The 27,390-nt window shown below is 37.1% G+C and overlaps 1 protein-coding gene across 1 annotated transcript; it reads right to left on the bottom strand.

Annotated features, from left to right (window-relative positions):
• Spcs2 (signal peptidase complex subunit 2) lies at nt 1-27,390 on the bottom strand. The gene is made up of 5 exons (XM_078046676.1): nt 27,236-27,390; nt 12,506-12,589; nt 11,651-11,810; nt 8,545-8,680; nt 1-3,320 (listed from the first exon to the last, which is right to left on the bottom strand). The coding sequence occupies exons 1-5, from the start codon at nt 27,344-27,346 to the stop codon at nt 3,134-3,136; spliced, it is 678 nt and encodes a 225-aa protein (XP_077902802.1). The 5' UTR covers nt 27,347-27,390; the 3' UTR covers nt 1-3,133.

The following is a 27,390-nucleotide window of genomic DNA, read 5'->3' as shown; positions in this document are numbered from 1 at the left end:
TCAGACAAAAAAAACTTTATTACTTATAGTACAATAAGAAACATGAACATAATGTTTGTGCCAGTTCCCCATGACTCCCATTCCCAAAAGTGCCACAGATGGGCCTAGATGAATTCCTCTACGGGCAGACCCTGATGTTGTAGACTCAACCCTTTTATAGTAAACAGTGCAAAACCCTGCTCACAAAGTAGTTTACTGCCAACAGAATACAGAGGAATGGCCTAGGAAGACAGTGACACGTTGCTTTCATACAAAGCAAGACTCTTCAGGGACATTCAGGCCTCATGCATTACCTTTCTCAGTTCCTTTTTCTCCAAGGTCACATAATCCAGTATTTGGTGACCAAATACTACTCACTCCTCATCAGTGATTTCCCAGAAAAGTCTGTTTCAGAGAAATCTCCCTGTAAGGCCCAAAGCTCCTTCATGTCAACCAAGATCCACTGCCAAAAATTCTGAGGCCTTTACTATTGTGTCTGCACAGGTCTGAGGCTGGCATGATAGACTATAGGAAGCTGGCTGTAAGACAGCTCAAAGTTGCCATTCTTTCTTACATACCTAGTTTCTTCCCTTCTTCTTAGGCTCATGTAAGTGCATGTCTGCATCTGTCTTTTTCCTCTCTCTATATATATGTAACTAATTAAAATGGGGCAGAAATGAGGCTGGTTGCCAGATTAATCAGGAAGTCCTCCTAATCAGAGGAGTTAAAAACAAATAACAACAAAAAGGGGCATCTTTTGAGCAATTATCTTTGATAGTTTTCTGTGTTGTGATAAAATAACTGATAAGTCAAACTTAAAGAAGGAAATATTTACTTTGGCTCAGTTTCAGAGGTTTTAGTTCATGGTCATTTGACACTGCTGCTTTAGGTCTGTGGCAAGGCAGAAAACCATGGGAAGGGAACCGAGGGAGCAAACTTCTTCACAAGTTTGGGGCAGGGTCCAGTATCCCCTCCAATTAATCACAAAGTAGTTTACTGCCAAAAGAATACAGAGGAATGGCCTCTGTAATAGCCTAATAGCCTAACTTCCTGCCAGTAGGCGCCACCTCCTAAAAGTTCCACCACCTTCCAATAATAGTAATATAGGTTGGGGAGCAAGCCTTCAACACATGAGCCTTCAGCGAACATTTCAGATCCAAATCAGAGCGATCTCTCAAGTTATTTCCCACTATTCAGCCAGTAACCAGTTCTCTAATTCCTCATTAACATGCAATGTTAAATTTAAGCATTCAAAACATCAGTCTGATAAGTGGACCATAGAAAAGAATATCAAGAAGATCCATGGCATTAAAAAAAGTTTATAAGAATCTCCGTTGATTTTTAAAGTAGCATGGACATCAGAGGAGTTACCTGCACATAATGTTCTTTCAGCTGGGTTTTCTATTTAATAGCAGAGAAGATTGATAATGGGGACAGGATATATTCAATAAAATCAGTGACAATGCAGCTTTCTTAGATGATTTCCATCAAGGAGACAATGGGATGTACAATGTGGTTAGTCTGGGTGGATATAAGGTAGAGTTGGTGAGAGGGCTCTAACCGGAGAAGGAACTCAGTTCAAAAGAAATACAACTTTGTGTGTACGCAAATAGAATCTGCATCTTTTATTTCCCAAGGTTTTTCTGAAGCAGAAAATACTGTTTCTAAAAAATAAACAAAAATATTACAAACACTAAATATGCATTAGCAACTGAAATTTGTAAATAACGAAAAACACTGGTAACCCTCTCCTTAGTGGTACTAAGTGTAGTTGGAACTGCACTTTTTTAAAGCTGGAGGAACAATATTCCTAAAGGTCATAGGATCTAGGAAAGGCTGAACTCTTCTCGAACTAGGTTGCAGAAATACTGCAAAAAAATTTGTTTTGTGTGTGTGTGTGTGTGTATGATGGAGAATCAAACCCAGGACCTCACACATGCTAGGCAAGTGCTCTAGCACCGAGCCTTTTTATTTTGTGACACAGCCTCACTAAATGGCCCAGGTTGATCTCAGATTTGCCATCCTCCTGCCTTAGCACCCCGAGTAGCTGGGATTACAGGCATGCATCAATACTCCCTGGTGATGCTCTTTTGTTATAGTAGAAACACAAACTCTGGTGCTACAATGGGATCTATTAAGTGTTGTGTGACAAATAATTCAAGTTTTATGTCTCAGCTTCCTCATCTACAAAACAGAGATAATAAAAGTACCTACCTCTTAGAAGTACCGTGGGCTTTAGTGAGTTAATACATGTAAGGTACTTGGAACACTTCCTGGGACCAAGTAATGAGTGTCCTTATTATTCTTACCAGAGAGCTACGAGTTTCTCAGTTATGAGTTTTCAGGGCTCTATGAATAGTTAAACAGCCTGTAAATGAAAAAAAACTCTACAGTAGTAGAGAAACTAATAACACTTGCTGCTCTGGTCCTTCCATCAAGACTATGACTCATTTTTTCACATCTTCTTTCCTTTTATTGAAAAAAATTTTAGAAAATGGCAATTAATAAAGGTCGCAAACAAATCAACAGGGATATACTATGGAAAACAGACAATATAAAATTAAAAATGCCACTGGCTTCTTCAATTGATTAAGAACACAAAATGTTTAACAGGCAGGTCTTTTTAGACAAATTTAAAAGCTATATTTTGTGGGTTTTTTTGTAGTTTCCCCAAGTCAGATATATACACACCCACAAAAATGGTGTGTGAGGAAAGCTGTCATACACAAGAAGTTGCATCCTGAATTCTTCAGGAAACAGTTGTTGAAACAGAAATTAACATGAAGTCAGCAACAGGTTAACAATTTTTTAAAACTGAGTCTTCAAATGCTGCATGGCACAAAGCTATACTATAGAAAGTACTACTACATAAAAAAAAAAAAAGTCTTATACAGCTTTTAGCAAGAATGCTTTTCCAAAGCAAGTCAAAACAACACAATCAGCAGACCAAGGAAGCTACAGCTAGAAATAAGAGCTACAACTTCTCATATCTGTGCTAGAAAATCCTATTTTTCCAGAAGAGACTAAAATTTCAGAACAAAAAAAGGGACATTTTAAACATTTCTTACTTTACCCATTTTAAGTTCTGTTTCTTCCCCCACCCATCCAGTAATTCAGCATGATCCAGCAGAAAGAGGGCTGCTTTTAGAATTGGCTATTTTATTTTTCTTTCTGTGGCAAGACTGTCATGGAGCCTGGATATTTCAGGCTCGTATGCATCCATGACCAGTGTCCCGCTGTGGTCAAAAAACTTGGCGATAGACTTAGTGAATTCGGCTTCCCGCTGCTGCTTTGTTCTCCCACTGATGAAGGTCAGTTTCAGTGTATATTTATCATCAAACCTAAGCATCAGGGCAAAAGACAGAATATCAAAAACAAACACATTTTAGAAGATATTATAAAATATTATGCATACTTCTAAGTGTGATGGTAGTATTTTCCTAAAGTTATTTGTGGATGACTGATTATGATATCCAGGACTTGTTTCAAAATATTTCAGTAAGAGAAAAAAATGCTACGTGCTTATGTCACAAGACTGGAAAATGCAGACAGTTACCGCAACTGGGAAATAAGCACATGGGAATTGTGTTATTTTGACTTTTCTATATATTTAAAAACATGTATAATAAAAAGCTTTAAAATTGAAGAGAAAGGGAAAAACAAACAAGAGCACAGATGCAACCAGTAATAATGGAGCACCAAGTATTTCTGAAAGAACAAGGTGGGCACTGGTGATATAGGGAACATGCAAATACTTTATACTTGGGCCCAAAACTATTCTGGAAAAGCCTTCTCAAACCCTCATCTGGGTTACACGTGTCTCTTTCTTCTTCCATAGCACCATCAATTAATATTCAATTCAAATACTAAATGCCTATGATATTCAGTTTTAAAGATAGCTTCCATGCTTTCAACAAAATTATCTGTACTGAAATGTGTATTTGTGTTTTTCACTAGACTGGGAGATTCCTGAGGGCAAGGATTTTTGTCTTAACTGCTTACTATCAGCATGGTACTTGGATAGGCAACCACATTTTTCTGAATAAAAAACCCTTGCTATCAAGGAGGCTCCCCAATTCTAGGGTGCTTAACCCTTGCAATCTGTAAAAATTGAGCTCTTGGTTCTACTGACTCCATACTCACTGCTTTACTACATGAACTCCAGAGATTCCTGTTATACTTTAAGGTACCAGGAAGGTCTTTACTATTTCCACCCATTAAGAGGATTTAATGATACCATTTTCTGGTAGTCTGACACCCCCTCACCACCTGCTTCTGTCCACTTATTAGGGCACATTCAGTGGATTATCATGCAGGTATTATCCTTAGGTGAAGAAGTTTCTTATACACCTATTTCTGCATGCTTAAAACAGAAACACTTCCACTTACTTTAAGGATTACTATCATAGTCAGAATGGTACCTACTATTTGACCATAGCCTCCCAAAAACATAAGTCTTCAATAAGTCGTTGAACGTTATCCCAACTTGGATAATGACTAGTGAAGTCCCTTGAACTATTTTAATCACCTCAAAAGATTTTTCTCAAGCTCCATTCACTTGTTGTTAACTGAATCACAGTAATTTTTTGACTTCTGGGCCCTGTTTTATTAGCAGTTACATTCCTTTGATGGCAGGACATGATCTGATGCGTTGTAACCTGATGCATCTTAGAAATAGCTATCCTTAACTCAAACATTTATTGAACACTACCTAGTTTTAGATACTAAAAATATACAGCAATGAACAATATATATAAACCTCTGCCTTTTGGGGATTTTCATTATAGTGTGTGTGAGGGGACCAAAAAAAATTTTTTTCTTTTAAATATAACAGGGGAGGAAGTTTCATTAGGCAAATGTTTGAGCAGAACCCAAAGAAGGCAAGAGAATGAACTATCAGAGAAATTGATATCCTGTGCAGAGGAAGTAAGTGCAAAGGCCCTTAGACAGAACATATCAGGAATAAAGAGTAGAAAAGGGTCTTGATGAACACAATGATGTGGGAGAGAATGACAACCATTGATTAGGGGTACAGACAATAGATACATATTAACTTCTAAACCACAGTTAGAAAGTTAGCTTTTTCCCTGCATAAGAGTTTTGAGCTGAAGACTAAGGTGATGTGACGTTTCAGATGGATCAGTTTGACTAGTTCAAGTACATTTCAGTCATTCACACAATAAAGCTTTCTATACATCTAAATTGTGCCAGACCCTAAGCTAGCTCTGAGGACCTAGAGATGGGACAATCCCTGCCTAGGCTTAAGTATTTAGTATGTAGTGAATGGTAAAGGGGCTCACACTGCGAAGGAGGAGGGCCTAGGAAGAGACAAAGATAAACAATATAGCTCCAAAGATGGCAGGGAATGCAGCTGCAGAAATTCATTATTACAGTAACTTAAGTGGGAAATGATGGTAGCATTGGAGATGGCAAATGGACAGACTGAATACATTTACACAGTAGGGTTAACAGATTTGTTGACAGACTGGAGAAACTTGAGTCAAAATGATCCAAAATTCTTTTAGAATGGAGATGCAGAAGAACTTAAAAAAAACAAAAACCAAGAAGCACAGGTCAAAGAGTAGAATATTTAAAATGGAAATTATTGAAAGTAATTAGTTATGGAAATTTCTAGGGCATATCCATGGAAATAAGTGTTTAAGACACGGTAGAAAACAAGGTAATTAGTGGAGAAAAGTAAAACAGAGAGGTCACAGTACTGGAAAAAAATTTACCTATCTGGACACAGAGATCACCAAGACCTAGGAAGGGACAAAAAGTTATCATCAAGAAAGAGTAAGTTTGCATTTAACTGCAATGAGGAAGATAAGAATGGGCAAATGTGAGAACATGCAGTTAAAGCTGGTGTTTTAGGGAGGGGGACCAAGGATGAATTGAAAGCAGCAAAGGGAAAACCTGCTCCCTTCTCTAGCACATGGGTAACAAATGCTATGAAACATCAGTCACCACTTGTAGCATGCAGGAGAAATATGTCTTCAGAGGTTATGGTCAGGTTTCATTTAGGGCCAAAAAGAGAAGGGAATGTTCAGAGAGGAAACTAGACATAGGGGATTTGTGGGTGCTGACAATGACTTGGCTGCAGGTTAGGAGGTCAAGGCTGCAGCCAAGTTCAAGTACATTTCAGTCATTCACACAATAAAGCTTTCTATACATCTAAACTGTGCTAGGCCCTAAGCTAGCTCCGAGGACCTAAAGTTGAGACAATCCCTGCCTTGGCTTAAGTATCTAGTATGTAGTGAATGGTAAAGGGGCTCACACTGCAAAGGAGGAGGGTCTAGGAGGAGACAAAGATAAGTAATATAGCTCCAAATGACCAGGGTAACAGAGATAAGCATAAGACACTCAAGAATACCTAGGTGTACCTAACCAGACTAAGCTATGTCAGGGAAGACTCCTTAGGAGGATAACAAGTAGGAGGCAGGTGACAGATAATCAACCCAGAGAAGACAATCTTGATTGAAGGCACAGGGTCAACTGGAAAACTCAGCAAATTAAAAACTCCATGATATTGCTAGAGTAAAAATACATGTTTTGAGAGGGGCACAAAAAGATATCATGAAGGACAGATACTGAAAGACTGCACATGCTAATGGAGTTCAGGGTATTTAATAAATGTGCTGAGAAGCAAGTAAACTGCAGAATTCTTACACAAGTCACAAAGCTTGTATAAATTTGAAGATGGCAAATGGTGGTCTGTGAAACCTTTCACTGCCATTCCATAGGGCAGTTATGGAACAAGATGTCAGAACCAGGAACTATTAAACTACTAGAAGAAGTTGGGAGGACAGAGAATGTTCTCCACCAACAATATGGCAACTGGCAAAAATGAGAAGGGAGTACAGAAAAATCAGAACCTTAATATAGTGCTAGTGGGACTGTAAAATGGTGCACTTACTTTGTTAAACAGGTTGGCAATTCCTCCAACAGTTAAAGAATTACTATATGATTCAGTAATTCCCCTCCAACAGAAATGAAAGCATATCCACACAAAAATTTGTACACAGATTTTACAGCAGAATATTCACGATAGCCCAAAGGTGCTGACAACCTAAATGTCACCATTAATTGATGAATGGGTAAACAAAACGTGATATATCTTTGCAATGGGATATTATTCAACCTTTAAAAAGAAATGAAGTACTGAAGAATGCTACAATGTGCCTAAACCTTGAAAACATTATGCTAAATGAAGAAACTAGTCACAAAAGGCCACACAGGCTATACATTCTAAAATTTAATTCACATTAGATGTTCATAGAAAATATTTACATAGTAAGTAAGTAATCGGATATTGCTTAAGGTTGGGGGGAAATGGAGAAAAAGGAGATAATAGCTAAAAGTTACAGGATTTTGTTTGAGGTAATGAAAATGTTCTAGGGTTGACTATGGTAATGATTGCAAATAATTGTAAATACACTATAAACTAATAAAATGTACACTTTGGGTGAACTATATGGAGGTGAAGTATATCTCAATAAGGCTGTTAAAAAAAAACATGTCAGAATAAAAATAATGAAATCAAGATGTTGCCAGATTCTAAAATTATGCAACTCTTCTTCAGTGGCCTGGGAAGAAGTTAAGATTCACAGCTGAGTAAAAAAAGAGCTAGAAGCCCTGCTCCAAGGATAAGCAAGAACTCAGCTATAACATCAGAATGAAGGTCTGTTCCCCTTCTTCATAGACATCTTCACAAATCAGCAATGAAAGAGAGCATTTATTTGGTGCTGATGCTGTTATCTTCATATATGTGAATAATTGTAACTTCAGGAACTACTTTTAGAAAGTATACCATGTATTTTTAGTTAATGACAAAGGCATGACTTCTGGATTACATGATGCTAGAAAAATTAATGTAACCTTTGGACCTGTGTTCTTATCTATAAACATATGTTTTAAAGTCTATTTAGCACAATACCTGAAAAACAATGAATGTTTAATAGACATTTGCTATTATGGTGACTGGTATAATAGACATTTGCTATTATTATAACTGCTATCATATCTTCCCAACAACTCTAAGAGAGTCCTTTTTGACTTCACTAAAGGCACATCGTTTACATGATTTATCAAAAGTCATACATTGAGAAACAGACTGAGCTGGCACATGGACTCCATTCTGGATACTTACATGGACTCTGGACTGTATTTTATAAAGTCACACAGAGCAATGTTCCAGAGATTCTTGACAGCATTTAGAGTGCAGTCAGGATCATAGAAGGCACAAAAACTAAACAGAGGTTTTTCCAAAGATAACTGATTTCATACCTTTGTCATTTGTTAACTTGTCACAAAGGATAAATTCTTTATCCTTTCACTAAAGTATTTTCTTAGTTTATCCTCAGAGGATTTCTGTGATAACCCAATCTCAGAACTGCAATGTTAGGAAAAACCTTTTAGATCATTCACATCCCTTTCTTCATTTTACATCACCAGCACTATGCATGATCTGCATAGAACACACATACAATATTTGTTGTTAATAATGATGACACCATGGGGCAAATACAACACCAGGATTTAAGAATTTATAAGGACCGTCATTACCTTTTGAGACTGGAGGACAGCTGCCAAATATCATCAGGATCCATCCCAGTAGGATCTTTCCTGTGAGCCACAAGAAAGATGCTCTTCTCCTTATATGAGGTATAAATGGTCAGAATCCCCATCATCACAAAATAGGTTCAAATAAAGTTAAGGGGAAAATACATAAACAAAAGAGAAGTAACACAAACTGACAAGCAAGAACACAAAAACTTTCATGATAGTTTCTTTAATTTTTTTTTTTTTGTAGTTGTAGATGAACAGCATGCCTTCATTTTGCTTGTTTATTTTTATGTGGTACTGAGGATCAAACCCAGTGTGCCTTACATGTGCCCTGCCACTGAGCTACTACAGTCCCAGTCCCTCATGATAGTCTTAAAGAAGATGGTCGATTTTGCCTTACTGCAAAAACACTTAAAATATAACTGTTTCATTTTCATCCTATGTTTATGTACGAAGAGATGCAAGGCATTCTCTGATAAATCCTCCAAACATCTCAAAGTCTGTCAAGACTTTGTCATAATTTGTGCTATTTCTGTATTTAAAAAAAACACAATAATCACAATGGACTTGACCAGGTTCCATCAATCTCAAAGGTAACTAGAATAAAAGTGACTTCAAATTAGTTACACTGTACAATTACTATTACATTCAGTTAACAGCATTGCCCACCATATCTGACAGGTACTTGCTGTACCTGGCCCAAGAGTTTTGTGTGCATTGTAATTAAAATTTCAAACACAGAAGTCATGAAAGTATAGTGCAAAGCATATAGACTCTAGAGTGAGGTGATCCTAAGATGTGAATCTTGAAGGCCTTCAACAAACATAACTGTGATAAATTATTTTTTCTTCCCCAAGTATTCTCACCTCTTTTAAAATGGGGATAATAGTGACTTTTTCAAACTGTCATGAAGTTTATGCATAAATATATACATATATATTGCGTCTAGCAAACAGAAGATACTTATAATAGTAGTTACTACTATTATATATAAAACTGACTTGACCTTGCTTTGTTTTAAACAAATATAACCAAAGTAGCATCAAAACAACTCTCCTGGAAGACCATATATTTGTAACATTTCTGTCACTGTTCAAACTTCTTTGGAGTTCCCTTAGGAACTGTCTACAGAACCTGAGTCATAATTCTTTTGAACTGCCTTAATAGTCAAAAACTCATATCGAGATCATCATACTGTCATATGCAACCAATTTAAACAAATTAAAAAAAAAAGACTGAGCAATAATAAAAAACAAAATTCATATCGAGATGATTGATCTGGTTACTAAAAGGGGTCAGGGATCACATAGTGCCAATTCTGCGGACTATCATTTGACACCAATTATAATAATACCATTTTTGATCAGGGCCTGCTTATAATATATGGCTTGCTAACTACCTGTGGGGATAGAACCTTTTAAAATATTTCAGGTAATGGCAACCGTGTTTAATAATTTGTTTGAACTAGTACAATGATAGCACACAGCAGACATACAGTGACAATTAAAAATCATGTAAAGATAGGAGTGGTGGCACATGCCTATAATCCCAGAGGCTCAGGAGACTGAGGCAGAAGGATTACTAGTTCAAAGCCAGCCTCGAAACTTAGTGAGCCCTTAAGGAACTCAGTGAGACCCTGTCTCTAAATAAAATACAAAAAAGGTTTGTGGTCAATGGTTAAGCGCCCATGGATTCACTTACCCAATACAAAAAAAAAAAAAGATATAGAGATGCATGTACTAGCATGGAAAGATGTCCACTATACTTTTCTTAAGTTAAAAAATAAAGTATAGAACAAATATACAGATGGTTTGGGTGAGGGGACCATATTAAAAAAAAAAAAAGTTTCATGAATATAACTTTTGTAGTAGTAGTAACAGCACAATAAAATTTCTTTGTTTTCAACCTCTGAGAAATAATCAAGCTGGGTAGGTAAGGTCACAACCATAATTCTAAACTTATATTAAAAAGGAGAGGGGAAATACTCCTCAACTGACGATGGAATTATGGAAACACTGTTAGGTCAAAAATGCATTTAATATCCCTAACCTACCAAACATCCTAGTTCAGCCTAGTCTACCTTAAATTTGCTCAGAACACTTACGTTAGCCTGTAGCTAGGCAAAATCATCAAACACAAAGCCCATTTTGTAATAAAATGATGAGTATCTTGGGTAATTTACTGAATACTGTACTGAAACCATTAAAAAAAAAATCCTTTCTTTTTTGCTATTTGTTTCAGCTATAACTTGAAAAGTCAAAAAATCTTAGATTGCAGGCTGGGGTTGTAGCTCAGTGGTAGAGCTCTTACCTAGCATATGCGAGGCACTGGTATTAAAACCTCAGCACTACATAAAAATAAATAAACAAAATAAAGGTATTGTGTCCATCTACAACTGAAAATAATTAAGAAAAAAAGGAAAATCTTAGATTGGACCATTTAAATTAGCAACTATCTGTATTCGATACCAAGTCAATTATAAAATCTCTCATTTAATTTTCATAATTCTGAATATTAACCATAAGTGAGATAAATTCAGTATCAAAAATTTAATTTCTTATTATCATAAGATTTCACACACATAAGATTTCAAATTATATTCTGCAGTTTCCCCCAGGTTCTTAACTCTACTGTAACACAAGTCAAGCTTATACCATAGTCAGTAGCTCCCAGTCCAGCCCCTCAACTTCAAGGAAACCTGACTTCTGACTCTTCAAACTCTGATGCTTGTCTAATATTCTGTGTAAGTGGCTTAAAGCAGCCTAGTCTAATGGGGAAAGTTTTGGGCTAGAAGTGAGACAAGCTGGGTCTCATTACTCCTGTATGTACTGCTATTAAGTGCTTATATTACAATTATAAGAATTTCTACATTAATAACTAAAATGAATTACAGATAAAACAACATATTAAACCTAAAATATCAAAGACGCTAAACAAATTTAAATGCCCACAGCTTATTATTTTAAATTCTAACATAAGCAGGTACCAAGAAGGAAAGTTTTTATGGGGAACAGAGAGGAATATCTCTCTGTAATATGTAAAGACTGTTATAAAGCCATATGTAAAGACCGTTAGTAGAAAACAAACCTGATAAGTAAAGGATATGATATGACGCACAGGGCTAAAACTGGCTTGGACTCTGGAAAGGGGTGCATATAATCCCAAATCAAAGCCACTATGGCAAAAAAACAGGAGATGGTACAGATGGTGAGGCGACCGTCAATTAGCCCAAAATTCTCCACATACTTGTACTTTTCCAGAAGTACCTAGTGAGAAGAAAAGGAATCAAGCTACCAGGAATGTTTTCTTCATGCTATGTGCTTTTATTCTTGATTTCTATGAAAAAGTTGTTAAAAATTATATGAATTAACAAAAAGTTCTCTCCAACAGGTATTTTACCATTCTAAACAAAGACAACTTAAGACATTTATAAAGGATCCTAGGAAAAAAGTCCATTAACTCCTTACAATATATATATTTTTTAAATCCTCAACTTTCCCCATAGGATACAGTTAAAACTTTTCTTTTCCCTTTTCAAATGGAGAAATGACTAACCATGGATAAATGACCAATCTTCTCTCAATCTTTTGTGCTCTAAGGGAATTAATCTCAAAAACAATAAATTACCAACTTTTCTGAGCTAGCCAACATTTAGATTTTAAAAAAAATTTTTAGTTGTTGATGGATATTACATACATTTATTTATTTATATGTGGTGCTGAAAATCAAACCCAGTGCCTCACACATGCCAGGCACTGAGACACAGCCCCAGCCCCAGCCCCAACATTTACATTTTAACATACACCCCCATCCCCAATTATTCTGTAAGAGTTCTGGAAACTGCTGTATGCCTTATTTTCTAACATTGAAAATTAAGGATACTTCAAGTTAACAGAGTAAAAAGATCTTCAGGAAATGGGCTGTCATCTGTATACATGCTCATGGACCCTCAAGAAAGTACCTTTTTGGCAGAATCATCCAAAGAGTTTTTCACAGCTGATCCATCCCATTTGTCAATTTTTACAGGCTTATCATCAATTTTCCACTGTAAAACAGAGAAAAATTGTTCATCAAGAAACCCGACATCTCAATTAAAATAAAACAGGTTGCTTTCTTAAGAGTATCCTCAAGTATACATAACATTTATTCTTTGCCTTTTGATGATGGAGAGCTAAAATACAAAACAAAACAAACAAAAAAAAGAGGTTGAAGAAGAGGAGACTAGGCCATTAGAATCAGTCAGTACATGTGATGTTAACAGACTCTAAGCAGAGAAGTCAAAATCTTGTACAAGCCCAGAACCAGAACACTTACACAGGCTAGTCTCTGTGAGTGTGTACTCATATTCTCCATCCCCATTTCACACAAATGTGAGTAAAGAAAAGAATTCCATTTGTTCATCCTTTCATTCTGTAACCACAAAACTCAGAAAATACATGCAGGAATTTATACAGTAAACAGAATGGGCAGGGTTTCCTTTAATAAATACTTCTTTGTCAGGGGTGGTAATACTTGCCTAGCATGTACAAAGCCCTGGGTTCAATTCCCAACACCATCACAAAATATAGACAAAAACAAGTAAAAAATAAACAACAAAAAAACCCCATTAGTTGTCCACTAACAACTTTTACATTTTAACAGGATGTCTTAATTTTAATTTTACAGCATATACAGTAATCTAGTACAATCTGTTAGAGCACTAAATTTTCAATCACAAACTAAGTCCCTGACCCAGTCCCAACATCAATTAGTTATATGACTTCGGACAAACCTGCTTTAATTTCGCTATAAACAGAGGTTTAGAAAAGTTTCCCACATATTGCTTGCTATTCAGAGATAACTGATTTCTCACATGTTGTGAGCAGATGTTAAAAATATTATAAGATCCACAAGTGAATTTAGCTACCTGGACTCAACATCCACTTCTGGAAATTTTTCTATAACTACACACATATGAAATAATATATAAAGCTACTCACGGCAACATTATAATATATAGCTTTATATATTACTTATATATAATATAAATAATATATTTTATATTATATAAATATATATAAGTATTATATATAAATATTATATATTTTCATATATATAATGTAAATATTATATATTTTTTTCATAGTAGAAAAAAAAACCTAGAAGTAACTCAAGTACTTATCTAAAGGGGCTGATTAAACCAACTATGGTACATCCAGATATTCTACATGGGTAGAGAGAGGAAAACGGGTGAAGAATGAGCCACTAAAACTTTTAAAAACATGTGAATGTAGTATATGGTTAAAAAAAAAATCTCAAAATTCAACTGATTAAGTGAATGCAGCTTAGGTGAAACAGAGCGTTTATAAATAATGAGAAATCTTGGATAGATCACATTAGTCAATATTTATTCTTTTTTTCCATTTTTTATTAGCAACTCTTACTTTAGATAGAGTGAACAAATATTGTATTTCATAAAAATTCGAAATTGATTTGGCTTCAGAATGGATTAGTTTACTGAAGAACGGAAAACATTTATATCTCATCAACTTTTTAAAATTGGACTGTGATTCTATACACCAGTACACAAAAAGAACTGTTCTATAAAACTTGTTGAGGGAAAACACCCATGAACTAGAACAGTCATGCTTAAAAGTGATTAAGTCAATCAAAAATTTTCCCTCTGGTGCCTTATAAAAACAAAATTTTTCTTTCAGAACATTACTCATGATAGCATGCTGCAATACTGATTCTTATAACCTTCCAACCTACAAATCATACATATATCAAATTCTAAAAATACCAATTGAATCATGAATTATAGGGTTTTCTAGCTACATAGCTAGATCACATGCACTCAGTCAAGTAAATCTCATTTTGATAGCCACAAGCAAAAGAAAGACCTTGCAAATTCACAATAAAAATTCAAAATAAAATTTATGAAATAAAATCATTTAAAAGTTTTAAGCAGGGCTGGGGTTGTGGCTCAGCAGTAGAGTGCTTACCTAGTACATGCGAGGCGCTGGGTTCAATCCTCAGCATCACATAAAAATAAATAAATAAATAAATAAGAGACCAACAGACCCTGTACTGTCAACTAAAAGACAATATCATTGCCTGCAGTACATCCCAGAAGAGAAACTTGCCTCTACAATTTATAGGATAATTTCTTAACAATGTTCAGGGATAACACAGAAGCAGGAGTGCTGCAGCACACAGCTGTAATCCCAGCTACTTGGGAGGCTGAGGCAGGAAAATGCCAAGTTCAGAGCCCGCCTCAGCAACTTAGTAAGATCCTGTCTCAAAATTTATAAAATTTAAAAGGGTTAGGGATGTGGCTCAGTGGTAGACCACACTTTGGTCTAATCCCCCAGTGCCAGGAAGGAAGGAAGGAAGGAAGGGAGGGAGGGAGGGAGGGAGGGAGGGAGGGAGGGAGGAAGGAAGGAAGGAAGGAAGGAAGGAAGGAAGGAAGGAAGGAAGGAAAGCAGCCATTTCAGCATGTGCTGAAATAGCCTCAGCACTAATTCCACTGTCTGGTACCTGGAAACAAGCAAAACAGTAATATTTCCAGTAAATGGCATAAGTTAAAGAAAGATTATAATTTGATTTCTGAAGAGATGGTAGCATCAGCCATTTTGTATGCCTGAAAAACTTAGCCCATTTCAAAGTAAATAAAGAAGGCAGTGACTGACGCAAGATGCTTATTTTTCTGACTGTTATTTTCCATCATTCTCAAAACTACTTTTTTTTTTTTTAATAAGGAAGTGAGTTACTTTGGAATTCACACTGTTCTTTTTTTTTTAATATTTATTTTTTAGTTCTCGGCGGACACAGCATCTTTGTTGGTATGTGGTGCTGAGGATCGAACCCGGGCCACACGCATGCCAGGCGAGCGCGCTACTGCTTGAGCCACATCCCCAGCCCCTCAAAACTACTCTTAAGACTAAAATATATGGTATTCTCCCTGATCTCTCTGCTGCTATTCAGAGTTATTTTAGAATCACTTTTCTTCACTCTTGTCTTCCTTCACACTAAGTTAAAACTGCAATAAAAAGGGAAAAACTCAAGTTGGGATTGTGGCTCAGTGGTATAGTGCTTGCCTAGCGTGAGTGAGGCACTGGGTTCAATTCTCAGCACCACATATAAATAAACAAAATAAAAGTCCACTGACAACTAAAAAACACTTAAAAAGGAAAACACATATGACCTCAGAGGATAAATTAGTGGAGGACAGTATGCAGAAAAGAGCATAAGAATGAGCCTGCTACCCTTAGAAAGGTCTGTTTGCAAAGTTGGTCTTGGAATGGCATCTGATAATAGTCCCTACAGTAATATAAAACATTCCCCAAATAAGAGTGGCTTGTTGTACATAAACTATTTATATAAATAATTCAACTATGCTGAACACTTTTCCTTCTGGGAATTTGGCAAACACCAGGCTGAGGGTTGCCTACTTAATCAGCCCTAATAAAAGAAACCCAGACAGAATCCCTAATAAACTTTCGGTGCTGACACTACTCCACAGGTACTGTTGCCATCTCGCTGCTAGAGGAAGTAAGCATGTCCTATGGGACTCCAACAGCAGAGGACTCTCAATCCTGTGCTTGCTTTCCTCTGCATTTCATTTGTGCAGCTTTTCTTCCTTTGCTGATTTTGCTTTGAATCCTTTTGCTGTATTAATCTTTCCTGAGTAGCAGTATGTGCTGAGTCCTATTAGTGCTTCTAGCAAATCACCAATCAGGGTAGTCTTGTGAACTTCTGATGGAGACAGTACTGTCCTGTGTCACCTAAAAGACAAATTGTATGTTGTGCTTCGTACACAATTCCTCTTCCCTCATTACCTCCAGTATATAATAGATACATGCATACTGGGCATAACCAATGATCAAATGTACTTACTTAGCCATTATTTGTACCAAGGTGATATGATATATGCACATGGTTTAAGGACTAAGAGTTCTTAGTTCTTAAACTTAGTTCAAGTTAGTTCTTGTGGAAGGCACGCAAAAACAAATCAAACCAAATAAAAAACCAACAACTAGCAATCTCTGCTTTGCCATAAGTCCATAGTCATTTCCTACTTTCCAAAGAGACACAACTATTCTCATCTCCTATAGTTGATATTTTGGGTTTTACCTCTAATATCCTTTCAAAATATATCACTGTGGTGCACCACCTGTGAAGCTACTTGAGTGGTCTTTTACTGGGTACTGAGCCATGGGGGACTTAGGTCTCCCCTTGGGGACGATCCCTGGCATTCCCATGTGTAGAATGCCCAAGGCGTGAGATCTCTGCCCCTGCTCTACCAATGGGACAGCCCACCTCCTGCCTTATTTGGCAAAGAACATTCTGTAGAACACCTTTGAAGTTCCTTTGTATAAATAAACCAAACTTGGGCTCCCACTCTTTTTTTCCATTGTGGAAGGTGGACCCCTAATGACAGAGCTGTCCTACCCTTGCTTTTCAAAGTTACTTCCCTGTCTTGTGGTCTTTTCGTCACCTTCTTTTTCTCAGCCTTATTTTGCAGCCAGTTCACTCCACATGGAGGAACTCGGATCCAACTGCCTGTGCCAGATGTGGGTGGGATATTGCTACTAAATTTTTCAGTTTTTTTGGCATTATATCTACTGATTCCTCACTACGAAAAATGAAATTTAGCCCCCTGCTACAGTTATTCTTCCTGCCCCTTCCCACCATCTTTTTGATACAGTCATAGATCAATATGGATTTGGTCTTATATAACACCTTAATTTTTGGCAGATCATGAACTCAGAGTTTACAACCATAAATGCTATTAACAAATGAGTCATATAGAATACTAGATTTACTTTTTATTTCCTGCATAGCTTTTTGTTTTATTTTTCGCTAGTTTGTTTTTACTATACAATATATTTATCAACAATTTATTCTTTAATTCTATGCCAACTGTTTAAAATAACCCCACAATATATGCAAATAGATTCAGCACTATATGAATTTCCTCTTCTTCGAGAAAATTCTTGGAGACTTCAGACTGGCTTCAATCTAAATGATGCTGCTCTTCAACATGCTGCATAACTATCATCCTGGACTCTCCCTTTACTACGACACTGGGGTTTTCCTTAATCGCTCTTGGACTGGATTGCCTTTTCTTATAATATCTTACTCTTTCCTTGGTTCACTATTCCCTTGATTTGGTGAAGCACAAATCTAGTGGTTTCCTTAAAAATGCATAATGGAAATAAAGTATGTATCTGAAAATGTCTCTTCTACCCTCTACACTTGAAAAATAAAAAATTATTTCTCTTTAAAAAACTGCACATAAATCAAAACTAAGATTTCATCTCACTCCAGTTAGAATGGCAATTATCAAGAATACAAGCGTAATTAGTGTTGGCAAGGATGTGGGAAAAAAGGTACACTCATACATTGCTGGTGGGACTGCAAGTTGGTGCAACCATTATGGAAAGCAGTATGGAGATTCTGCAGCAAACTTGGAATGGAACCATCACATTTGACCCAGCTATATACTCAAAGGACTTAAAATCAGAATACTACAGTGACACAGCCATGCTCAATTCACAATAGCTAAATTATGGAACCAACCTAGATGTCCCTCAACAGATGAATGGGTAAAGAGAATCGGTTTATATACACAATGGATTATTACTCAGCCTTAAAGAAGAATGAAATGATGGCATTTGCAGGTAAATGGATGGAATATAGATTATCACTTTAAGTGAAATAAGCAAATCCCAAAAAACCAAAGGCTGGATGTTTTCTCTGAAAAGCAGATGCTGATCCTTTGGGGGGTAAGGGTGGTAGGGAAGAATGAAGAAACTCTGGATTGTGCAGAGGGGAGTAAGGGGAAGGTGGGGCTGTGGGGATGGGAAGGACAGTAGAATGAGACAGACATTATTACCCTACATACATGTCTGTCTCTGTCTCTCTCTCTCTCTCTCTCTCTCTCTCGCTATATATATATATATATATATATATATATATATATAAAAAATATGATTACACTGCTGGTGTGACTCTGCACCATGTACAGACAGAGGAATGAGAAGTTGTGCTCCATTTGTGTACAATGTGTCAAAATGCATTCTCATATATCATATATAACTAATTAGAGCAAATTTTAAAAAGATAAAACATTCTAACATTTGATAGGATAATGACTAGAATACATTTAAATCTACCATCTATGTATTAACACTGAGTTGCATTTATCCTAAATAAGATAATCCCTTTGAAAGATAGTTGTAAAACAACTAAATATTGTCAAATCTGGTAAATAAAGAGAAATAGTCATGTTTTTTTAAAAGTTATTCATTTATTTATTTTTTGCACAGTGGCACACACCTGTAATCCCAGCAGCACAGGAGGCTGAGGCAAGAGGAACTGAGTTCAAAGCCAGCCTCAGCAACAGCGAGGCGCTAAGCAACTCAGTGAGACCCTGTTTCTAAAACAAACACAAACACACACACACACACACACACACACACACAAATAGTCCTTAGTCATTATTTGTACCAAGGTGATATATGCACATGGTGTGGCTCAGTGAGAGTGACCCTAAATTCAATCCCCAGTACCCCCACCCCACAAAAGAATTTCATTTTTGAAGTGCTTGAGAAGGATGTTAAATACAACCCAGGCTTAAAGGATAAATAAATAATGCAGGGAGTCATTTTCTGAATTAACTGATTTGGGGATTACTGCTTTCTCCTATTCCCCATGCACCTTTTGGCTTTAAAAGATTTGGGGATGGGGGAGACAGACAAAATCTTGGTCATTAGAGCATGCCCAGCAAATTGTCTTGAATTTAACATAACAGCATTTACACTTTCTATTCTTATTTTAATAACAGTGAAAACAGAAGTTCTGTAGTGATATCAAGGACCTCAGTGGACTATTTCATGAATTTTCTTTGCTTGACATCAGTAGTAAAACTCAAAGAATTCCTCAATTCACACAGGAGAGGTAAAGAATGGGGGCAAGAATGAGTGGTCAATGAAAGGACCCCATTCTGATTTAAAGAAATGTGCACGGCTCTAAGAGAAATAAACTTTTCCTCTTCCCTTCTTTGGTCTACCCATTTCAGAAATGGATATAAACTACAAGAGGGAAAAGTAGTAGGAAATGGGGCATATGAGAAAGAGACCATATTCTTCTACACAGTATTATTTACAAGGCTGAACAATTTGAACTTTATTCTGAAGTAGACAATGGACAATATTTTAAGCAGGGAAATGACAAACTTGTTTTTTTAAAAAGTCATTTAAGTGGCAACCTGGCAGATGGTCTTCAGAGGAGTAACCAACACAGACAAACACATCAGATGGTGCCTGATGTAAGTATAAAACCTGAATGCTCAACAAATAGCAGCAGGGGGACAAAAAGGGAATACTTACAATGTAGAACTGGCAAAGCTTAGTAACAGAACAGTTATAAGGAACGTGAAAGAGAAACAGATGACCACCTATTCAGAATTAGGGCCTGGATGACTTGTCTGAGTCATGTGTCATTTTCCAGGAAAAGGAACATAGGAAGAAAAAGGATAACTATCCCTTTCTATATATGGAACTTGAGATGCTTTAACTTATATTTTTCTTCCTTTTGATCTCATAAGGAGATAATGAAAACTAACTAAAAGTAGTCTCAGAAGCCGAGATTACTATTTTGAGCTATAAATATATATGAATCCCTACCTCCTTCACATGCCCACATTTAACAAGAAAAGATCAGTAGTAGTAAGTTGTTGGCAAGGACTTGCCTCGAACATGTGAGGCCCTGGGTTCGATCCTCAGCACCACATAAAAATAAATAAAAATAAAGATATTGTATCCATCTACAACTAAGAAAAAATTTTTAAAAAGAAAAAAATGTTACATTTGGGAAGAAAATGTCTATCTTGAGGATGTGCAGTCACCTTATTTAGATCTCAATTCAGAAAATGTCATGATAACCCAACAAAGCTATTATAGCTCTGAGCAACACACCAAATCTTCAATTTCAATTTTTTTAAATAAAAAATGGCCAAAAAATAATACAGTAAAGGAAATCACTGGCTTACTAGTGCTTATTAGTGGTTGCATTTATGATTATAATTAGTTGGAAGTTAAAATTACCATGTGGCAATTAAATTATGAACATACACATTAGTGGCAAGTCCAGAGAAACTGACTCAGATTTTTTTCATTTCTCTGCTCTGCCACAAACTATATTAGCAATGACCAGGCTGCTTCTACACCAGCCTGACTGTAACTTAACAAGCCTATACTACTACAGTTCTTTGAGAGCCAGCTCCAGATACTGAATCCATGATTTAAACATCTCACCACGGATTCCAGTATATATGAGGTCTAAGACTAAAAATGACTCAAAGTGAAACAACTGCAGTAAGGGTGTGAGATGAGTCCTTATTCTATAGAGGGGGCAGATCATATGTTCCAAGAACGATATTAATCTGTTCAGAAAAATGTAGCTGTATTGTAAATTCCTTCAAACATTCCTAGTAGGGGGGAAAAACCCAACGATTCCTACTGGGAATGTAAAATGGTTGAGCCAAAACAGGGGAAAACACTTTGACAGCTGCTTTCAACACCGTTATCTTTAGACTCAGTAATTTTACTCATAGGTTTATTATCAAGAGAATAGAAAACGTATAGCCGCACAAATGTCTACAGCATAGTAATCAAAATAGCCAGAAGGTAGAAACAACTCAAAAGTCAGTTGATAAGGGGCTGGGGTTGTAGCTCAGTGGTATAGCGCTTGCCTAGCACATGTGAGGCACTAGGTTCAAGCCTCAGTACCACACAAAAATAAATAAAACAAAGGTATTTTTTAAAAGTCAGTTCATAAATGGGTAAACAAAATATGGTACATCTGCATAATGCATTATAATTTAGCCATAAAAAAAGAATGAAATAATAATATATGATACAATATGCATGAATCCTGAAAACGTGCTAAGTGAAAGAAGAAAGCCACAAAAGGCCAAATATTTTATAATTCCATTTATATGAAATGCCCAGAATAGACAAATCCCTGGAAATAAACAAACAAAAAAGTTCTGTAGGGGCTGGGAGGTAGAACTTAGTGGCAAAGTGCTTACTTAGCATGTGTGAGGCCATGTGTTCAATACCCAGCATCACTTAATAAAAAATCAGAACTGGAGCTGGGGTTGTGGCTCAGTGGTAGAGCGCTTGCCTAGCAAGTGTGAGGCACTGGGTTCGATTCTCAGCACACATATAAATAAATAAAACAAAGGTCCATTGACAACTTAAAAAAAAAAATCAGACCTGTGGCTGCCTGAGGCTGAAGGAAGGAACAAGATATGCTTGCTAGAGTATAGGGTTTCTTTGGGGGGATTATAAAAATATTCTGAGAGCTATGGTTAGTGGCACACACCTATAATCTCAGCTACTCAAGAGACTGAGGCAGTAGGCCCTCAAGTTTGAGGCCTGCCTTGGCAACTTAGCAAGATCTTATCTCAAATTAAAAATAAAAAGGCAGGGGTGGGGGGCTTAAGGAATTTGGAGAATATAGCTCAATGATAGAGCTCCCCTGGGTTCAATCCTCAGTACCGCAAAAATAAATAAATAAATAAATAAATAAATTCTGAAATTAGATAGTAGTAATGGTTGCATAACCTTGTTGAGTATACTAAAACATAAAACAAAAAAAGGTGAACTTTAGCTTCTAGGACACGACTTGCCTTCCTCTCTCACTGAGGTCTGTCTTCTTTATTTGATTTTTGTCTTCTTCCTGATCTATAAATATTGGCAAGCTCCTAAGCTCATTTTAGGTCCTTTTCTCTGCCTATACTCATCCGAAGGTGATACCAAGTGTTAGGGCTTAAGTACCATGTACAGGTGGATAACTTCCACATTTCCAAACTGGACATCTCCTATACATCATTTGCCCTCTCCACTTAAATAGCCAGAGTCCAATTCTTTTATTTTGCTGGTACTGGGGATGGAACTTGGGCCCTCAGACACGCTAGGCAAGCACTCTACCATTGAGTTACATCCCCAGACTTTTAAAATGTTTTCTTTTGAGACAGGGTCTCAGTAAGTTGTCCAGACTGGTCTCAAACTTACAATCCTCCTGTCTCAGCCTCTTGAATAGCTGGGATTGCAGGTGTGTGTCACTGTACCAGGGAGAATCAAATTCTTGATTTGAGGGATCTGCTTATCCCTCAAAAGTGTTTTTCTCCCAGTCTTCCTCATTTCAATAAAAGACATCTCTACTCATCCAGTTTATGGAACAAAAACATGTTATCCTTGATTCTTTTCTCTGCCTTGTATTATACACTCTTACCATCCTTATATATTTTTGGCCATACATTCAAAATATACCCAGAATCTGACCAGTATTTCTCAACATGAAGAACACTGTTAAAATGCAGAATAAATACAAGATATGTGTGAAAAATGCAATGTCCAGGCCTTGACTCAACAGGATCTAATTCATGTGAGAAAAGGTCCAGAAATCTGTTATTCCTAACTAATACCCAAGGGAATTTCATGTAACCAGACCTCACACTGTGATGTTTATTTATCTAAGGAAGCTGAAACCCAGAAGAACCAGCTATAAGTGGGAATTATATATATTTGTACACGTGTACTTTTTTCTTGAGTGTTTACTTTGTGCCAAATACTAACTTTTAAGGCAAATATTATTATTATCCCCATTTTACAGGTGAGGCAACTGAGATGCAGAGAGATTTATTAACTTGCCCAAGAAGCACATCTGGTAGGTGGCAGAGCCAGAATTCAAAGCTAAACAGACAAGTTTAGCTCCAGAAATTAAGCTCTCAACTAAGATAGAAAATCAGGCTGACAGCTCAGCCAAAGACAGACTCTAAATATGAGGTTTAAAAAGCCTGGATACAGCTTCAGGAAAGCATAGTTTAACAAATCAACGTTAATAGCCAAAACAAATTATGCAAGCAGTTTTTATTTACAGCTGCCACTCAGAACAAAATGCCTTGATGTATTTTGGGTGAAGCAATTTTGTGCAGTAAACTAAGTCAAGTCATTATGTAAAGGGCACTGGAAGACTAGATTTGCATACTTATTTTAAAATCAGGAAACAAGAATTGTTGTGTTCTTAAAAACAGTTTCAGAAGAGCAGAAATTCACATCTGTTTAAGAGAAAACTAGAAGCATGTGCCTCACTTTATGACAATTCTTTATGGCAAATGAAACTTCAGCTGCAGAAATCAAAACCCTCCCCCACAAAATCAAGATACATCAAAATAAAGGACTATTAAAGGTACCAGTCTCTTGTTCCCTCAAACCAAAAGCTTCTCTATTCATTCCAATCCTGCTCCACTGAAAACAATTTTCTCATGCTCTCTCTCACAGTATTCATACAATTAAATACACCATCCTCTAAGCTGTTTCTGAACACTTACGTAGTTTTTTTCTCTGCTAAAATCAATGCTATAAGTAGTTACTGTCTTGAGCACTACAGAGAATCCTTCAAAGGAAACTGAACAAAACAAAATGAGTGAAGAAATAAAATACAGTATGACATATTAAGTGACAGCTTAATTCCCATGTGCAGTAAGTCAGCAAAAATTAGAATTCAATGTAAGGCTGAAATGAAATTTTCCAAGAAAAAGCACTTAAACAGTACCTAAGTACTCTCTCTCTTCTGTTTCTCGCTTATTGGTTAAAACTTTCAAGTGCTCCTGTGTGAGGCCTTTTTATCTATTTCTACTACTCAAGTTGGCGTTCTCATCACTTTTTATGTAGCCCTTTATAAAGAACACTTATCGATATTATATAATTTAATCTTTACAAGACTATGTACATCCACAATACTTATTGTGATAAGTTATATATTAACTTGAATTTCCTTATCTAAGGCTATGTGGCTTTTAGCATGCTACACAAGAATTCAAACTTACTTTTCTTTCCATGAAATCACTAGTATGGCATAGGTCCTTTGTTAGAAAACTTCTAATTTCTACCTCTCCAAACAATGTGAATGACTTCCTTTTAAATCACTTTATACAGTCTCAAAGACCATCAACAACTTCTACTCCAACTTCAAGCAAACCATGCCCACCCCAATCTGATTTTACTTGTCACTATAATCCCCTTGGAGAACCTTCCAGTTAACTTACTACCTGAGAAACCTAAGGGACCCTCACATTCTGATCATCTTCGCTCAAGGAGACTTTCTTAGCTGATATGCTTTTCCTCTCTCCCTCAAATTAAGGTCTGATCTCCACTCTCAGACCTAAGAGGCCTTCCTCTAGAGCCCTCACCCTTATCAATTAGATCTAAGGATTATTCTTTCTCACTTAAATTTCTGCAAAAGGTATACATTTGAGGCCGGACGCATCGGTGCATGGCTATAATCCAGCAGCTCAGGAGGCTGAGATGGGAGGATAGTGAGTTCAAAACCTGCCTCAGCAAAAGCAAGATGCTAAGCAACTCAGTGAGATGGTCTCTAAATAAAATACAAAATAGGGCTGGGGATGTGGCTCAGTGGTCGAGTATCCCAGAGTTCAATCACCAGTACCAAAAAGAAAGTATACATTTGAATACACCATATATTTCTTAAATATATTTAACATTTTGACTACCCCATCTCTTACATTCAGTTATTTAGTATTCTCTCTCTCTATCTATCTCTTTTTTTTTTTTTGATATCAGGGATTGAATCCATAAGCGCTTGAGCCATATCCTCATCCCTTTTTATTTATTTTGAGAGAGGGTCTTTCAAAGTTGCTTAGGGCCTAACTAAGTTGCTAAGGTTGGCTTTGAACTTGCAATCCTCCTGTCTCAACCTCCCAACCCACTGGGATAACAGGAGTGCACCACAGAAATAGTATTGTTGATGTATTTATTCCTCCACCATCACACATCTGTACTGGACATTACAGAAATCAGAGATTATTAATGTATATTGTCATATTTAATTCTCCCAAAACAATCTGTAGTGTAGGTGCCAGAGACCTAATATTTCTGATGGAGAAAAGAAACTTAGTGAGATTAACTGGCTTTCCAGTCTTCATATTATTTCCAAGGAGCAGATATACTTCAATCCAGGTTCTTCCCATAATATAATGATGCCATGTAGTACCCAGCTGGCCCTCCAAATCCAGACTCTATATTCACAGATTAACCAACCATGAAACAAAAACATTCTATAAAAAAAAAAAAAAACTGTCCTGAACAGGTATACTTCTTTTCTTGTCATTATTTCCTAAAAAATACAGCACAGCAACTATTTACATACCACTTACATTATATACTATAAGTAATCTACGGGTAATTTAAAGCATATTAGAGATGTGCAGCTCATATATAAATACCACACCATTTTACCTAAGGGACTTGAGCATCCTCCAGTTATCAAAATCCACAGGGGCTCCTGGAACCAAATCCCAGCACACACAAAGGGACACCTTATTCAGTAATCTCTGCCTCAGCAGAAGGCCCATGCTTAATATTTGATGATACAACTGGAAGGTAGAGGAAGGCTAGTGGGGAGGGGGGGAAACAATCACTAGCTGTGAGGTACTCAGAATTTGTATATAAAACTGTCCATCAATTCCCAATGCTCTCACATGTCTTGGAAAAATTTACCGTGCAGGCCTCCAGAATGCATTCCTGTCTTTAAGGGTTAAAAGTGTTAGAACCATGTAATTCAAACCTGGAAACTCAAAAAGACAAAAAGTTCTGGATCTGAGCCTCTCCACACCATCATGTATTCATTTCTTAAGCACATACTATATATTAGGCACAGGAAAATCTGACAGTTGTTGTACCCAATGAAAGTAAAAAATCTTGTTTACTAGATGAAAGAGACCCTAGGGTACATTTAGGTTAAATCCCTCGTTTTGCAGAATAAACGTAGGAAGAGCAAGCAAGATACAATCAAGGTCACTGAGCTAAACGCAGAACCAATACTAGGACTCTTGCTTCCCTGAAACTATTTCTTCCTGCATACTGTACAAAGACTAAGAAAAGACAACCCAGGAACAGTTCTACCTGCCCCCCCCCCCATTTTTCCCTTAAACCCTTGTTGCTGAGTGTGCAGTTAAAAAAATAAACAACAATTAAAAAAACAAACAAACAACTGGGAGGGCACAGAAGGAAAGAGGCAAGCAATAGTATACAGTAGGGCACTCGCTTGCAAACAGGCAGAGAAAAGAGGGCAGAGGGTAAAGAAGACATGAAGGGAAAAATCTTTCCTTTCATCCCAGCAGGTTAAGTCAACACTTAAATGTTTTCATTATTAGCGTGATAAAAATGCCCAGAAACTTCAGCAAAGACAGAAGGAGCGTTTGGAATCTGCAGCAGCACACAAGGGTGATGTAGTGAGGAGTTTGGGTTTACCAACTTCGAGTAGATTCCTTAATTTCTTTGGGCTTCAGTTTTCCCTGTCTGTGAAGGGCACTTTGTACGGGGGACACCAGAACAAGGGAAAAGTGATGGCCACGTTGATGTGTGGGAATAATCAAATTATGAAAAGCTGTGGTGGCCAGCATTAAGGACCAGGTACATTTCTGACAAAGAAACCCTGAAGAAGTGAAAGTTCGGGCTTGAAGTGGGGAACGTGCGGGCTACAAGCCCGTGTCGGTGGGCTAGACGAGGGTTTTCCTCAAGAGGCCGCAAAAATAAGGGGGCGGGGATGGGAAGGTGGTCTCGCCGCTCCCCAAGCCTCCCCAGGATTTGACTGTCCCCAGGAACTGACTCCTTACCTTATCTAACAAGCCGCTGCGGCTGCTGCCTGTCCCGCAGCTAGGGCCACCACTAGCCCCACTACTCCCTCCGCCACCACTTCTCCCGCCCTGTGCCGCCGCCGCCGCCATCTTGTCTGCTTCTGCGTCTCCCTCCCCTCCGATTTGTCCGAAGC

The sequence above is a fragment of the Ictidomys tridecemlineatus genome, chromosome 4, assembly GCF_052094955.1.
Source record: "Ictidomys tridecemlineatus isolate mIctTri1 chromosome 4, mIctTri1.hap1, whole genome shotgun sequence".
Taxonomy (NCBI): Eukaryota; Metazoa; Chordata; class Mammalia; order Rodentia; family Sciuridae; genus Ictidomys; species Ictidomys tridecemlineatus.
Note: the sequence above shows the minus strand (reverse complement) of the source record. Positions and strands in the feature narration are given on the sequence as shown.